Below are 17,923 nucleotides of genomic sequence, written 5' to 3' on the forward strand. Positions count from 1 at the left end.
ACAAATATACTCCAGTTGAGATCTTACCTAAAACCTGAAAGAATTTAAGCAAACATGTTTGATTTCCACTGTGATTGGAATTGGTAATAATACATAAATATATATAACAGTTTTTATATCAAACTTTGAGTTTTATTAAATAATTAATCTCTGTTATATGTTCATAAAAATTAAGGATTTAAAAATTTCACACTGTGTACTGAGATTTCATGTAAACATCTCCAAAATAGTTGGGGATATAATTGGTTCTTAAATACAAAATGCATTTTTTTTCAGCAATTAAAATCCAGTACTTTTCACCCAATGTTCTAATGAAAGAATTGAATTTTAAATTGTGTGCTCTATAGCAACCATCAAGTATGGAAATTACAAAAGCACCTGAAGTGAAACTTCATGGTTTGTTTAGTTTACATTGCTGCAATAAATAATGGAATTCCTTAATACACTATTTGTGATGTCCACTGTATTCTTATGTTGTTGAGTTTTGAATTATATTTGCAAAAATATTTTTTAACCATTTTGTACATTATAAATTTATGAATAATATATATATTGCATATATATTATATATAATATATATAAGGAGTGGAGCAGAGGAAACACATGTTTTACACTGCTGAATAACTTCAGTAATTTTAATTATAGAAAAAAGTTTTACATTAAATAATAATATTTTTGTTGCATTTTTAATGCAATACCTAATTAGGTATGGAGAATAATGTCAGTAAGATGAGGTCCTCTTTGTCAGATGCAATGTCGGAGTCTCTCCTCAAAGCTCTACTCCAACATTTCATTCGACACAGCTTCAATTTCTTGACGAATGGAAATTTTCACCTCTTCGATTGTGTATGACTTGTTCACGTGCATTCTTGATTTCAGGTAGCCCCACAAAAAGAAGTCACAAATTGATAGATCGGGAGTGTGTGGGGGGCCAAGAAACATCGCCGAATCGGGAAACGACTTGTCCAGGAAACATTTGTCGAACCATTTCAATCGACGATGCTCTTGCTATGTAAGCTGCAACACCATTCTGTTGGAACCACATCTCTGTCATGTTCATCTGTGCCTTTCCAGTTCTGGACGCAGGAAGTTGTTTAACATGTCGATGTAGCGCGCTACATCACTATAACTGCAGTTCCCCCTTTTTTCAAAAAGTAAGGACCAGCAATCCCTATCTTGGAGACACTGCACCACACTGTTATTTTTGACCTGTGAAGTCTTCGAAATGATCTTCGTCACTGAACATTATTAGGGTGTTTGCATCTTCTGTAAGAATGGCATTCTGTATACCACAAAATTCTTTGCACTGCACATACTCCTTTTCAGTTAGCTGGTAGACGATCATTATTTTGTATGGATGAAATCTGAGATCACTGTGTAAGATGCGATGAAGTGAACATGACATACCCAGCACTACAGCCTGTCGTCTAGCAGATCGTTCAGACTAGCAAGAATTACTCTTCTCCATCTGTCTATCTTTTCCTTTTCTTTTATGGTGTTTCGATCTGAAACTGCACCTCGACGTTCGACGTTAAAATTTAGACGGAAAAGACATTGAACTGTGGCCACAGAATCACTGTTTGTAAAAAAACTGCTCGATAGCAAACACACTTTGTTATACTCTCCAATGCTCCATAGCGACTGAAACTGGCATAGTCTGAGCTGTCCGCCAGGGGTTGCTGAAGGTAAATACCCTCACTCGCCGCTGAGTACTAGCGATTTAAAAAACATGTGTTTTCTCTGCTCCACCCTTTATATATATTTTTTTAAAGTTATTTACCAATTGGGAATATAAAACTTCTGAGAAATCCTTTAAGTTATTAAATTCATTTACTTTGCAAATGACTAAATTTTAATTTATCATTCAAAATTTTACAGTAGCAACAAGAATAATGGTAATAATCATTAAAAAATAATAATTTATTAATAATAAATAGTACCAGTACTGTAAATTACATTCCTGATACTACTTTTGAAACTGTATTTATTGTACGATATTGTTATTTTTTTCATCATCTTTATTTTTATTAAAAATTGAATAGAGTGGCACCAGAAAGTAAACCAAGACTTAGAAAAGCTAAATAAAAATTGAAAAAAAATAACAGATAGAATAGTTTTAAAAAACAATTGAGGATTTCAAACTAGATAAAATGGAAAACCAAAAACAGCTCCGGAAAATTTCAGAAGAGCAAAAAGAAATAAGTTTCTGAGAGTTTTTCTGGAAAAACTCTCAGAAAGAATGAAAAGGTACAGGAAACAATAGAAAGAAGAGGAAAAGAAGAAACAAAATATAACGAGATCTAAAAATATCTTAATCAAAAAAAGGAAGAAAATTGAACTGTATGAAACAAAACCTAGTTGGCATAAAGTAATAGAATCATTTTGACCCTGACTAAGACTTAGACTTAGTAATATTGAACAAAAGATAAAACTGTATTAAATCATCATTGTCATTATTTTTTTATTTAATGTATATTTTCCTGTGCCATTGTAATGAATTCATTTAAAGAATGTTTTACAATCAAATGAGATTGCATTTAATTTATTTGTATGGTAATGTATTAATCCTGATTAGTATTATTATTATTATTATTATTAGGACGGTGTCAGAAGCTAGATCATATGATGAAACCACGATACAAGCTCCTACAAAGAGTATTCATAGCCAACAATACGATTCAAAGCAATCATCTCCACATCATCACCATCACCACCACCACCACCATCATCATCATAATGTTAACAATAATGATGTAAGTAATTTTATTAATTATTTTCTGTTACACTAATAATAATATCTTGGAAAACAAAAAAAGTGAATTTTTTTTTTAAATAAAGATATTAGATATTTTTTCTTATAAAATTCAATTTCACAAATTAAACTGGGAAAATTAAAAAAAAAAAATCACATTGCTATGAAAAATGCTTAAAAGTTTTTCCCGTTAGAGGGGATAATAAAAAACTGAAAAAAGATTTATCAACATCTATAAACTTTATTCAAAAAATGTATGAAAGGTTTTCAACATTATTTAATTCCTTTATCTCTTTTATTTAATATTATTGAATGAACAACTTTGTCAGTACATCTAAAATGAGTTTCATAATTTACCAGCAGCTTAATAGTAGTTTTCATATTTAAATATATATATATATATATATATGATTTACATTATCATGTATATCATATATACATGATAAATTTCATGATTTAATTTCTCCAATAAAAAAGGATGGTGCATTGGTTTGTTGTACGTGCTCGCATTTTTATTCTAGCTGCTATTGGCACAGAGCCAACACTTGGTGCGCCAGGTGGCTGCGTGCAACCTACCCTCTCCCACTGCCTGTTCTCTTTATTTAGAATAAAATAATAATACATGAGCTTCATGTGTTAAAAATCACAACTCAAGAAGCAACTAAATTTGGAAGGTTAGACTCCCGTTGTCAATTAATTTACAGATTATTTTATTTAATTTCTAAGCGTAGATTATTTTTATTTATATTTTATATCTGTATTTTTATTTTATATTTATTATTACTTATTAATTTTATTTATGTATTATTTAATTTTTTTTATTTATACTGTACGAATTAGAATTTATTAGGTTATTTATTTATAATTTATTATTAAATTTAAATCAAAGTTTAACAATTCTTATTAATATTTAAAATAATTATTATTCAAACTTATTAATAAAAGAGAGGTATTATTAATTAATATTTGGTAGTAAAGAAAGGATTCTTTATCTAACGAATTATTTAAAAGTTAGTTACAACAGACTGTAGAAAAGAAACACTAATAGAGCTCAGTGAGCAGGAGGGCTGCGTGCACCGCCTGGCGCCCCATGTGGTTCACTCTGCACCAATAGCATCAGAGTAAGGAGCAGCAGCTGGCCCAACAACTAATGCAACCTCACACGAACACACAGAAGAATAAACGAAGACAGCGTCCCGGGATAAATCCTTGTTATCAATATTTCGTTGTAAAGTTTTTGATGTTAGTACACTATATTCATGAACTTTAATTAGTTTCAATTGGCAAAAACATTTTACAAAATCATGTGTAATGAAACATATTCCACACAACAGTTTCGTGGACATAACTGTCCACAAACATTTAGTGTCCAGTTTAGTGTTATTAATCTTTGCAACATTATATTCCTCTTCTTTTTTTATAAAATATAGTTTGATGCGTTTTATAGTTAAAATGCATTTCCAGTTGAATTTTTATTGTCCAAGATGACTGTTTGCCTCCGCTGACATCAAGGTTAGCATAAATTAATGTTCATCATTTATGTTTATTTTATTAATACAATTTACCGTAGTAAATTGTTGGGTAATCTAATTCACTTAGAATCTGTTATATAAGTTATATCATTCATGATAATTCATAGGTTATTTTTTCCATCTTTACAATGGATTAATTTCTTTCCAATAAGTGATTTCCAAATTTACTTCAGTGCTGCTACAAGTGTATTTTTGTATAAATACAAATGTATTTTTCTCTAAAATTTGTATGTGACATTTTCACACGATTTTTAATTATATTGATGTAGGTGTTTGTGCCATTCTTTGCTGGGTTTCGGGTCATTGTACAATATATGGAAATAAAAAAGATCAATTCTGCAGCAAGAGACTTTAATTTTTCTACCGTTTTCAAGCACTTTATTAAGTCAGATTTGCTGGAAGTAACAAAGAAGTTCACAGATGAAAACTAGGAGGCCAAGTTGTAGTAATCAGAAAAAATCTATTTTTTAGTCACATTGTTACCATGGCATTCATCAATCCAGTGGTGATATGGGGAAGTTGCTACAAGTAGGCTTAAGATTGCACACATTTTTTTGCCCAGTTGTTCTCTAATGGCCTTCACAGAAGACCATTTAATTGTCTGCTGTATTATCTTTTAACATATATTGCTTATCTATAAATGCTTCTGTAAGATAACAACTTTACTTTCCTTTAGCTTAATTTCTATTACTTGATACAAAAACACAATGAAAAGATTTATTGTTTATTTAAGGTGCGCAGGTATATATAATCTTATAAATTTATTGTTTTTATTAAACAATTTCTAATCGTTATTTATGATTCATATTAATGAAGTATTTCAAAACGCATAGCGATAGAATCATTGTAATAAGGATAAAATCAAAACCTAAACCGACAACGATTGTTAACGTCTATATGCCTACAAGCGCCCATGATGATGATGAGGTAGAGTGTGTATACGAAGATATTGATGAAGCAATTAAACACGTAAATGGAGATGAAAATTTAATAATAGTTGGAGATTGGAATGCAAGCATTGGAAAAGGCAAGGAAGGAAATTATAGTGGGTAAATACGGGCTGGGCAAAAGGAATGAAAGAGGGGACCGACTTATAGAGTTTTGCACGAAGTATAATTTAGTAATTGCCAACACCCAATTTAAAAATCATAATAGAAGAATATACACTTGGAAAAAGCCAGGCGATACTGCAAGGTATCAGATAGATTATATCATGGTTAAGCAAAGATTTAGAAATCAACTCCTTGACTGCAAAACTTACCCTGGAGCAGACATTGATAGCGACCATAATTTGGTGATAATGAAATGTAGATTGGGATTTAAAAACCTGAAGAAAAGGTGTTAAGATGAATCGGTGGAATTTAGAGAAGCTTGAGGAAGAGGAGGTAAAGAAGATTTTTGAGGAGGACATCGCAAGAGGTCTGAGTAAAAAAGATAAGGTAGAAAATGTAGAAGAAGAATGGGAGAATGTTAAAAAGGAAATTCTTAAATCAGCAGAAGCAGACTTAGGCGGAATAAAGAGAACTGGTAGAAACCTTGGGTTTCAGATGATATATTGCAGCTGATGGATGAACGTAGAAAATATAAGAATGCAAGTGATGAAGACAGTAAAAGGAACTATCGGCAATTAAGAAATGCTATAACAGGAAGTGCAAACTGGCGAAAGAAGAGTGGATTAAAGAAAAGTGTTCAGAAGTGGAAAGAGAAATGAACATCGGTAAAATAGACGAAGCATATAGGAAAGTTAAGGAAAATTTTGGGGTACATAAATTAAAATCTAATAATGTGTTAAACAAAGATGCTACACCAATATATAATACGAAAGGTAAAGTCGATAGATGGGTGGAATATATTGAAGAGTTATACGGAGGAAATGAATTAGAAAATGGAGTTATAGAAGAAGAAGAGGAAGTTGAGCAGGATGAAATGGGAGAAACAATACTGAGATCTGAATTTAAGAGAGCATTAAAAGATTTAAATGGCAGAAAGACCCCTGGAATAGACGGAATACCTGTAGAATTACTGCGCAGTGCAGGTGAGGAAGCGATTGATAGATTATACAAACTGGTGTGTAATATTTATGAAAAAGGGGAATTTCCGTCAGACTTCAAAAAAAGTGTTATAGTCATGATACCAAAGAAAGCAGGGGGCAGATAAATGTGAAGGATACAGAACAATTAGTTTAACTAGTCATGCATCAAAAATCTTAACTAGAATTCTATACAGAAGAATTGAGAGGAGAGTGGAAGAAGTGTTAGGAGAAGACCAATTTGGTTTCAGGAAAAGTATAGGGACAAGGGAAGCAATTTTAGGCCTCAGATTAATAGCAGAAGGAAGATTAAAGAAAAACAAACCAACATACTTGGCGTTTATAGACCTAGAAAAGGCATTCGATAACGTAGACAGGAATAAAATGTTCAGCATTTTAAAAAAATTAGGGTTCAAATACAAAGATAGAAGAACAATTGCTAACATGTACAGGAACCAAACAGCAACAGTAACAATTGAAGAACATAAGAAAGAAGTCGTAATAAGAAAGGGAGTCCGACAAGGATGTTTCCTATCCCCGTTACTTTTTAATCTTTACATGGAACTAGCAGTTAATGATGTTAAAGAACAATTTAGATTCGGAGTAACAGTACAAGGTGAAAAGATAAAGATGCTACGATTTGCTGATGATATAGTAATTCTAGCCGAGAGTAAAAAGGATTTAGAAGAAACAGTGAATGGCATAGATGAAGTCCTACGCAAGAACTATCGCATGAAAATAAACAAGAACAAAACAAAAGTAATGAAGTGTAGTAGAAATAACAAAGATGGACCACTGAATGTGAAAATAGGAGGAGAAAAGATTATGGAGGTAGAAGAATTTTGTTATTTGGGAAGTAAAATTACTAAAGATGGACGAAGCAGGAGCGATATAAAATGCCGAATAGCACAAGCTAAACGAGCATTCAGTAAGAAATATAATTTGTTTACATCAAAAATTAATTTAAATGTCAGGAAAAGAATTTTGAAAGTGTATGTTTGGAGTGTCGCTTTATATGGAAGTGAAACTTGGACGATCGGAGTATCTGAGAAGAAAAGATTAGAAGCTTTTGAAATGCGGTGCTATAGGAGAATGTTAAAAATCAGACGGGTGGATAAAGTGACAAATGAAGAGGTGTTGCGGCAAATAGATGAAGAAAGAAGCATTTAGAAAAATATAGTTAAAAGAAGAGACAGACTTATAGGTCACATACTAAGGCATTCTGGAATAGTCGCTTTAATATTGGAAGGACAGTTAGAAGGAAAAAATTGTGTAGGCAGGCCACGTTTGGAATATGTAAAACAAATTGTTAGGAATATAGGATGTAGAGGGTATACTGAAATGAAACGACTAGCACTAGATAGGGAATCTTGGAGAGCTGCATCAAACCAGTCAAATGATTGAAGACAAAAAAAAAAAATTAATGAAGTATCTGATAATGCCGTATTAGTAAGTCTGAAATGACAGGTTTGAAGCTGTTATTAAATTTTATTTTGAATAGTGTATACTCTCATGATCCATTGATTCCATTCTGATTTGTGTTAAGTTATTATTTTGCATACTTCTCACATGCAACATTTTTTTTGTTATGTTCTGTTTGGTATTTTTAAACTCAGCGGTTTGAGTAATCTTATGGGTATGTCATAAAGTGTTCATCATTCTGCTGTGTTTTTCTTTATTGTTTGTTATTTTGTAATCTTTTAACAATAGTTTTTGGGTTTAGGTGGGAACTCTATATTCTCATCTTTATCAATTATTTTCTGTTGTATGTACTATATTATTATAGATTACATATAGTTTTTTTATTTTTTTTTAAACAACATTAGTAGAACTCATACTCATATTTTATATATATCTTCCAACTTTTTAGCTATTTTCATGGTGGTTTTCTTGTAACTCTATTTCATTGTTATTTTTTATTATTTTTATACATATATATATATATATATATATACACTCAATCAAAACTTATTTTTATAAAAATAATTAAAAGAGATATTTAATTTTTTCTTAAGAAATACATTTTCCCTGATTTTTTTTTGTTTTCACAAAATGTTGCTTTTTTCTTTTTTCTCTATATGATTTTCAGATGATGATGGTGTTGATTTCATTTGTCATCATCTTTTGGTTAGTTATCCTTTTAAAAAAATTCAACTCAACCAATCAATGCAAACAACTCATACTTACTTATTGGTCAATGCTACAGTCTTTTCTCATTATGTTTCTCCAAACATCTATTACAACAACTATTAGTAATGCTTTTCCATCTCCTTAGTCCCATCCCCTATGACATCCAATCGTCTCACTCTCTATATACCTCTCCTTCTTTCATTTGGATTTCCAGCAAATACTTTTCTAATTGCTCTATCCTTCAGTATTCTTTGGATATGCTCAACCCAAATAATTCTCCTTTGTTGTACCTTTACCAGAATATCAGGTTCTCCAAACAGCTGCTCCAGCTCTACATTACTTCTCATCCTCCATTAATTTCCCTCTTTTACTGGGTCCCACATATGTTCCTTAAAAGTTTTCTCTCTCACCTCTGCCAGTAATCCTCATCATTTACTGCAACTGCTCATGTTTCTAAACCATACATGATTATGTTGTTTCTCATTATAGTTTTATATATTTATTTTTGTGTTTTTGCTGATCTTTTTAGCTTTCAAAAGGTTTTGGAGAGTATATTAGAATCTATCTTTTCCTTATGTCCAATTTGATCTTGTCTCTTTGAACAAAACTGTTCTGAGGCATTTAAATTTATTCATCCTTTTAAACAGCTTCTCATCCACAGCTAATCCTGATCTCGTCTTGCTCCCTTCTGTTTAATCATCTACTTTGTGTTCTCTGTGTTGATTAAGAGTCCCATTTCTTTTTTTATCATTTCCATAACTAAACCTCTCTACAGAGTCTCATCTAGTTTGGTTAACTTAAATGGGTTTGTATTGATTCTTGTATGTTACAATTATTTAATTTGAGGAACAAGAAAGAAGTTAGAAAAACTTATGAGTATATTATAATTCTACTAACGTAAAACAATATATATATATTTTTTTTCTCTGTTGTTATAGAACACTGTTAGTTTAGTTGTATGAATGGTATTTATTTCTACAAAAATAATGTTAAAAGTAATATATAAAATATTTTGTTTCAGGAGAGTCACACGATGGTAGAACGAGATGTTGGATCAACATTTGTTTTACCGCAGACGCATCTGTTTAAACCTGATAGGGTATGTATTATATCTGTATAAAACCTTTTGCATCATTCAGTCTGAGATAAAAAATATGATGAAGTTCTTATGAGTATAATCTTTTGAATTGTGTACCCTAACAGCTTTCTTTTTTTTCTCTTTTCGTAGGGGGAGGAAAACAATTTACTAACAGTATGATTGTGTTTGGCAGCAAATTAACTTTCCTTCTATCTTACATCTATCGCCTGGTGGTGATAGATGTATTTTTCATGATAAATAGAATCCTTGTTTATTTAAGGCCTATAACTCTTTTAGCCTTATATAAACTTTGTTTTATTAAACAATATTACATGTTATTTAATATTTGAATGATGATGATTCTTTACAGTATTTAATTAATTTTGTTTTGTTTAAAAAAAAAGACTCGATGTATAACCAATCTTAGTTATGTTTGTGTGTATAATTATTTATGTTATTAAAACTCTAGTATTTCACATATATATATATATGGGTGTGTGTGTGTGTGTGTATTAAAATATTAGATATTTTATATATATATTAAATTCTATTAACATAAACCACTTATGGAACATTGAGATAAGACTTATCTTACCTTAATTTTATCCTGAAGGTACTTTCACGGGATCCCACGTCATTACTCAGTCATTAATCATAACTGAGGATGCAGGATCTCACAAAAGTACTAGATAAAAATCTTATCTCAATATTCCTTATTGGATGCTTTATATTAATAGAATTCAAAATATAATTTAACAGTACAGAGGAATAATAAGACTCTTAAAATGATTCATTTCAATAAAATATGAGGGTATACGTATATCCCAACTATTTTTGGAGACCACTTGCAACTTCATTTTATTGTTCTTTTTTATAATAGATTTGTTCTTAAACAAATCTTTTTAAAATTAATAATAATTTACATTTCATTTGTTTTCTTAAGTATACATTTTCGTTTTCCCCATTTTTTTCATGGACAACGAAGGTATATATTTTTGTTTTTAGTCATTTGCCCTTAAAAAATAAATTTAAGTGCTCATTAAAGCACTTAACTGTCTTATTAGAGACAGTTTTCTGCTATATATAGAGATTAATTATACCTACAGAAAAAAGTTGTGGAACTAATACTCTTTTTTATTTCACATTTATTGAAAGCAAGACACTTGCTTTATATACTACTAAATTTGGGTTTCTAATTACTAAGTTATTTTTTAAGTCCCTTATTGATTTTGCCATCAATGCTTCTACAATAGAATACTTAAATTAAAATTTTATTGTTTATAGTAATTTCTAATAACAATTATCTTTTTCATTTATTTACGTTTTATTATTATTATTATTATTATTATTATTATTATTATTATTATTATTATTATTATTATTAATTTCGTTCATTATTAAATCAAATGGAAATTTAAAAATATATTACATTTACTTTTAAATCAATGTACTTTTGATTTATTTGTTCCAGGGAAGTGATGCCTCAAACTTTGATTCATTATAACCACAGTTACAACATAAAGACTTGAATAAAATATTTATATATAGACTATTAATTAAGTATTGTATAATAATTATATTTGTCACCACCATTTTGTGTAACAGAAATATAATGGAAGCAGCCATATCAAGGTAATGTTTACATTAAAACTTATGTGCCAATAGTGGTTATAATAATAATAATCACTGAATAAAAAACAAATAAATCTTTTATTCTGATCAATAAATAATAACACTATTAGTAAATTACATCAGAAATGGACTGATATATCACAGATCAAAAACAAATTGTCCTAGAATTTTCCTGAGAAATTGTGATAAAACATTGATCAGAGCAGCATCACAAAATACACAATTAATTACAAAATATTTTTTTTTAATGTTTTTTGAAGTTTATTTAAAATGTAAACATAAAATAATATTAATTTAAATGTATGACGATTCTAAATATAAAAAATAACTTCAAAACAAATCACAATTCATGAAAATTATTTGAACACATACGTATGTGTTCATAAGTACACATTGAAAAAAAAATGCAGAAAATTCAGGGTTTTTTTTTAATTATTATTATTTATAAATTCATCAACAGAATATTGTTTATAAAAAAATATCTTTTAATTTTATTTTTAATAAATTGGAAAGATCTTTTAAATGGTTCAATAACATATTAAAAATAGTAATGGGAGCATAATAAGGTTATTTCTTGTAAAATATTAAAATAATTATAAACATATGAAAATAATTTCATATATGAAAAGAATTCTTTTATGTGGTTGGTAGGGGTAGATATTGTCATTTTTTAACAATAAGTGACAATTCTTTTTCACAAAGATAGCACTTATTTAGAAAATTTACAGTTAAAACAACAATAATTATTCTACAATCTCAGAGAGCCTTAGTTCAGATTCAATATTTGTTTTTTTCAACATTTCTTTTTTTATGCTCATCAAGTCATACTGGCTCATGTTTGCATTTCTTGGGAGAAGGTCTTTTTGTAAATGGATGTTGGTTTTTTGTAAGCCTATCCATATTATAGATTAAAATAAAATTAAAACTCTTCAAAAGATAATAAAATTTACTCAAATAATACACTGTGCTACAAATAAAAAAAAAAAATTTAACTTCACTCTAGGTATGTTGCGGGTGTTGTTTGTTTTTAGTTCATAAAAATCGGTCACCCTGCATGGCACGAGTGGTAGCGTCTTGGACTTTCATCCAGAGGTCCCGGGTTCGAATCCCAGTCAGGCATGGCATTTTCACATGCTAATTGTCATTCATCTCATCCTCTGAAGCAATACCTAATGGTGGTCCTGGAGGTTAAAAAAAAGATCAGACAGTTTCAAAGGGTTAACATTTTTGAAAAATTTTTTAATTATTTTTTTAAAATTTGTTTATTATTTTTTGAAGTCAGTTTTTTAAATAGAATTTTTAAAATTGTATAAATGTAGATGAGATGATCAGTAATATAGAATAAAATCTAGCCTTCACTACCCTATTAATTATTTATTTAGTTTACTTTAAATGGGATTCCTGAATATTGTTCTGTATCCCACATTTCAATCTCCATACTTTCCTGTCCATCATGTTACCCTCCACCATCTCTCTCTCTTCCATCACCCTCTTCACTCCCTATCACCATGTCTTTGTGGGTCCGCCTTTCTCTCTTCTTGCTCCAGAACAATAATCTAACAACATTTTTGGACACCTCTCCTGATTCATCAACTGAACATACCGTACCAAACTAATTGTTTTTCTTCGATTCTTTTAATTACGGAAACTGTCCTTCTTACCATCTCTAATTACCTCATTCCTTCATTCAGTCCAGCTTTGAAAGTTTGCACATTGTACAGAAAAAATCCATTCCCAAAGCCTCCATACATTCCCTATTCCTTTTGCTCAGCTGTCAGCACACTGAGCTGTAAATCACACTAAGTTCAACTATCATGTTATACAACATCTTTTTAGTTCTGAGACTGTTCATCAGTTTTAGTTCTGACTGTTCTCTGGTCATCAAAAATGACAAGAGTAAGCTATTCAACTTCAGAATCGCAGTTCTTCCTTGACCAATTTTAACTCTGATAACAATCTATACTCTCCATTCTCAGAAGTGTTCCCAGATACTTAATTTTGTCACAATTATTTATTTAAAATATAAAAATAGTCATCTGAGACCCTCATAGTACAAAAGTAAAAATACAGTTTTGGGTTGGTTGGCAGTGCAACAACTATGCAGAATAGAATAAAAAATGCTTTGAGTAAACAACTTTAAAATTATCTGCTTCTATGTAATTTAATTCCAAAATTTTAAATGGATTTATTTTTTGTCATTTTATTATATTTAATTTAAAATCTATGTAGATACAATTAAAAAGATAACAAAAATATAAATTCATATATATTTTTTCTTTGTTTGTATTATTTATTAATATACTTTTATTTTGCTTCAGGTGCTTGAAACTGATCATATTTATTGGATTAATTCCTCTTAATCTAATATTTTGTCTACAACTTGAATAATTATAAATAATAATAACTGATATTATTATTATATATTTTTTTAAAAATGAAGAGACTAACTTAGATTATATTGTATATATGTAAATGTAAAATGAATGTTATTATTATTATTAGATCATTTACATAGAAAATGATTATTGGCTGTTTAAAATAAGCCTAAATATGAATAACTTAATCTGTTATACTCCTTAACATAAATAAAAATGAAGACATGAATTTTAAATTTTAATTATTACTGTTATTTAAATTTAATATTAAAAATCAAGATATGTAAAATAATAATTAAAAAAAAAAAAAAACAACATCAGTACTCTGATAAAATAACACCTTAAAAATTATGTTCAGTAATATTTTCTCTTTTAGAATACTTTTTACTCATACAATATGTATATTAGAATTTTTATATACTTTTATGAAACAAAACTCTGGAAACTGATACTTAATAAGTTTAATTTCTTTAGTTATTATTTATATATAAAAGTAAATTTATTAAGTTCAGCTTTCTATTTTGTTATTTAAAAAAGTTTGAGATATCGTAAATTGAATTAATAATATTGATGAATTCTTTTTATAGATTGTAAAAATTTGAGGTTAATTTTTCTTTACTTGTGACAACTATTGAAAATAGATTTGTGTTGCTATTATGCCCCAACACTTCTACAGTACATTACAGTATTGTCATAAATATTGAAATTTTATGATTTGTAATAGAAATATTAATAAAGTAGTTTGTCATTGGTTATTTTCATTTACATGGAATATTTTATGTGTTCTTTATTTTAAGTAAAAATAATGGGTTTTATCAGCACGATCTAAAAAATTAATTTTTAGTTTTTTTTAATAAAGTTTTCATAGCATATTAAATTTCTTTTAAATTAAAATTGCTCTGTTTCAATTTTTTTATTCTATTGTAAAGCATTGTTCCATGTATATGATATTTAATCTTATCAATTGGCACACTTACCAATTGTTTAATGTTATCAATTGAAACTCAAAGTCTGTCTATATTTGCATTTAATTAACAAATTATTTTAGCTGTACATCTTAACATAAAACTTGATGTCACCATTATTTTCTGCTCTTAGAGAAATATGAACAGTAGTTTCAACCTTTTTTAAAGACTTTCAAATTGATTGCAGCCATCTCTGTGTTTTTTTATATAGCAAGCAATAAGTAAATATTTTTTTCTTTCGCAGTTCTTTCTTCACATTTAACAGGTTTTTTAAACTCCCCCTCACAGAGGTTTAATGATTTTGTTCTTTTTTCTACTGTTATGCTTTTCTTTCTAATCCTGTTCCTCAGGCAAAAAAATGATATAGTCTGATATCATTAATAATAAAATAATTTAATATAACAGATTTAAATTATAAATTAAAAAAATTTTAAAAGTTAATAATGCATATTATTTTATTTTTATACCTGGGGGTAAAAGAAGATTTAAGGAGATTTTAATAACATATGATCACTTATTTTTTACCTAAAAAATTGTAGAATTAAATCTTACCTATATTTTTTATACACTTACCTTTGATCGATCGATCAATAACTGTTTATAAAACAAAGAACCATCTCCAGTAGAGATCATCATTTTTGAAAATTATAATCACTGGAATTTGATTCTCATTTAACTTTTTCTTTAAACGAAAATACAAAGTTTGTTTAATTTTTCAATATGAATTGTTGATTTGTATGAATGAAAATGTATTTTTTTTTCGTGTTGTTTAGATTATAGAGGTACCAGTATTTCATTAAGAAATGTAATACACATATGCACGCATGTGCACGTGCATATACACACACACACACACACACAAACACATATATACTCGTGTATATATATATAATGTATTAATAGGTTGTTAATGATGAGAAATTTAGTTATTAATAGAACAATAGAACTGAAAGCGATTTAAAATAATCTTCCATGGTTAAATGATATTTTAATCAAAAGTGAGATTTGAGTTATACACTACACATAGATATTTGTTAAATTTGAAATTTTCATGATAATCTTTTTCCACCGACAGTACTTTGCTTGACAAATGATTATTTTCTTTTTGTAATTCCTATATAAATTTGAACATTTTTTTTAGACAAGCCCCAATTTTTTTATTATAATTATTATTACATCATTCATTTCAAAATGAAATAATATATTACATATAAACATTACTGTAATTTGTATAGTGTAGGATGTAGAAGTGTAATAAAATAGTTTTTATCTGTCATGTATCTGACAGTCTTTCTTCCTTTCTTGTATTTGAATCGTTAGTAAATACACATGATTTTTTAAATTTTTTTCAGGGGTGTACATGAAAGGGATATTATTGGTTAGATTGATAATGAGGTTTATATGAAGACAATATTAAACTGTACTTGTATATTCTACTAATTTTAAGTTTTAGCAAACTTTTTTTTTATAATGGATAACTTTATTTCATTTGTAAATGAAATTTGCTCATTTATTAATATATTATTAGAGTATATTTTTTATTTTTTACTTTTTTATTGTATATATGTTTGTATTTTAAATCGTTATAATGATTAATAATTTATATTGTATAAATAATAATAATAATAAAAACAATGATAATAATAGTAATAGCTTAGTAAAAATAATAGTAATATAATTATTAATATTACATTGTACATTTTTTTTTTAATTAGAATATTTATTTCTTTTTTTCATTTCATGTTTATTCTTTTTCTTACATTAGTAATTTTTATAGTGTATATAATATTTTCTTTATATTTTTCATTATTATTACTGTTATTATTATTATTATTTTAACTATAAATAATTACAGAGTCTGATGTTGTTAAATCCAGTACTTAAAAATAAAAAATCAGTTGTGAATCTTTTCTTTATAAAAAAAAATTGTATAACATTTTATAATTACAATTATTTTCAAATTATATTAACATTTCTATTATGTATTTCTTTCTAATTTATAATGTATTCATTTTTACATATAATGATTAGTGCCAAAACAAAATAATTATTCTTAATATATAAATTATTTTTATTACTATTATTTTATGCAAATATAAATAAAATTGCCCTCTTTTGTATAGCTGATTACTTTTCTACTTCATAGTGGTGGTACTTAAATTGTTTTCTATTGTATACAGTAAAAAATATTTTTTTTCGAATATAAATAAGTTTAATCAGTACCATTTATACTACTCTATTTTTTTTAATTATAGTTTTATAACTAATTATAAATTTATATTTTTATTATTATGTATAATAAATATATAAAATAATAAATACTCTTTAGATAATAAGAATTAATTATTGCAATATTATTAGCATTATTATATATTATATAAATTTATAAAATAGTTAAAATATATATAAATAAATAAAAGAAATCTTAACTACCTAATTTTTCTTTCATTAAAAATTATGTTTTAGAATAGTTTAAATGAATGAAAATACAAAGAAAACATACTACTTTGATTATTATTGAATAAGTAATTATGTTTCTGTATGAAAACTGACAAAAGCAGAAGGATTTTAAAGATGATCATTACAACAGTTAGTTCCTTAAATGAAGCACCACTTCTTTCATCAGTTATGAATGTAATTCTGGAACTATACTAATTTTTTTTTCTTACTTAGGAAAGGGAATGTAAGAAATGAAAAAATATCTTTTCCTGTATAAACTGATCGATAAAAAATATCATTTTCAAGTTACCGCTTACATATTAAAAAAAAGCCAGCAAAAGGTTGGATAAATTTACTGGCTTTGCCCTCGACAGAATTTTATTTCAAATAACGCCACAAAATTTTAAAATACCATTGACTTAATCATTCAATATTTTGAGTACTATTCCAAAAAAAGATCAAAATTCAATAAAAAATCAATAAAAAAATTTAGATCCGATTTGATCATTTATCAAATTATTTTTTTTACCTTAAAAATTGTGTGGAATAATTGACAAAAAAATAAAAATTATTAGTAAAGTTTTTTGATCCCGGTTGACCATCTTGATCAAATGATGTTTTTATCATAAAATTTGTACTATATTTGTACTGAGTATAATTGCTAAAAAAAAAGAAGCCTTTAATAGTAAAAAAATTTGGATTGGTAATCGATCCTCTTGCTCAACAGTACCTCAAACAATATTTTTAACAGCCACAATTAAAAAAACAGATAAAGAATCAGAAATCATGAAAAGTTCAAAAATATATTTAAATTCTTAAGTCAGATACCATGGGACTCCCTTTTTTAAAAAGTTCCCATGTTATTTAAACTATTATTAGGTACAGTTAGATTTTCAGTCACGAAAATTAATATTTAAAAAAAAATGGATATTTTAAGTACAAGTCCCACTAAACCAGCTTGGTAGAATGTGGCTTAAAAATTTGTTCATTG

At 27.6% G+C, this 17,923-nt stretch overlaps 1 protein-coding gene across 2 annotated transcripts in view; it reads left to right on the plus strand.

Annotated features, from left to right (window-relative positions):
- LOC142329683 (uncharacterized) overlaps nt 1-13,675 on the plus strand; it is a 75,606-nt gene extending 61,931 nt beyond the window's left edge. For both annotated transcript variants that reach the window (XM_075374381.1, XM_075374382.1), the window contains 4 exons: nt 2,600-2,753; nt 9,465-9,542; nt 10,993-11,153; nt 13,472-13,675. In XM_075374381.1, coding sequence (XP_075230496.1) covers nt 2,600-2,753; nt 9,465-9,542; nt 10,993-11,025 — 265 coding nt within the window. In that variant the 3' untranslated portion in view covers nt 11,026-11,153; nt 13,472-13,675. The remainder of the gene's footprint in view (nt 1-2,599; nt 2,754-9,464; nt 9,543-10,992; nt 11,154-13,471) is intronic.
- Nucleotides 13,676-17,923: the final 4,248 nt, after the last annotated feature.

Source organism: Lycorma delicatula, chromosome 9 (genome assembly GCF_047948215.1).
Source record: "Lycorma delicatula isolate Av1 chromosome 9, ASM4794821v1, whole genome shotgun sequence".
NCBI lineage: Eukaryota > Metazoa > Arthropoda > Insecta > Hemiptera > Fulgoridae > Lycorma > Lycorma delicatula.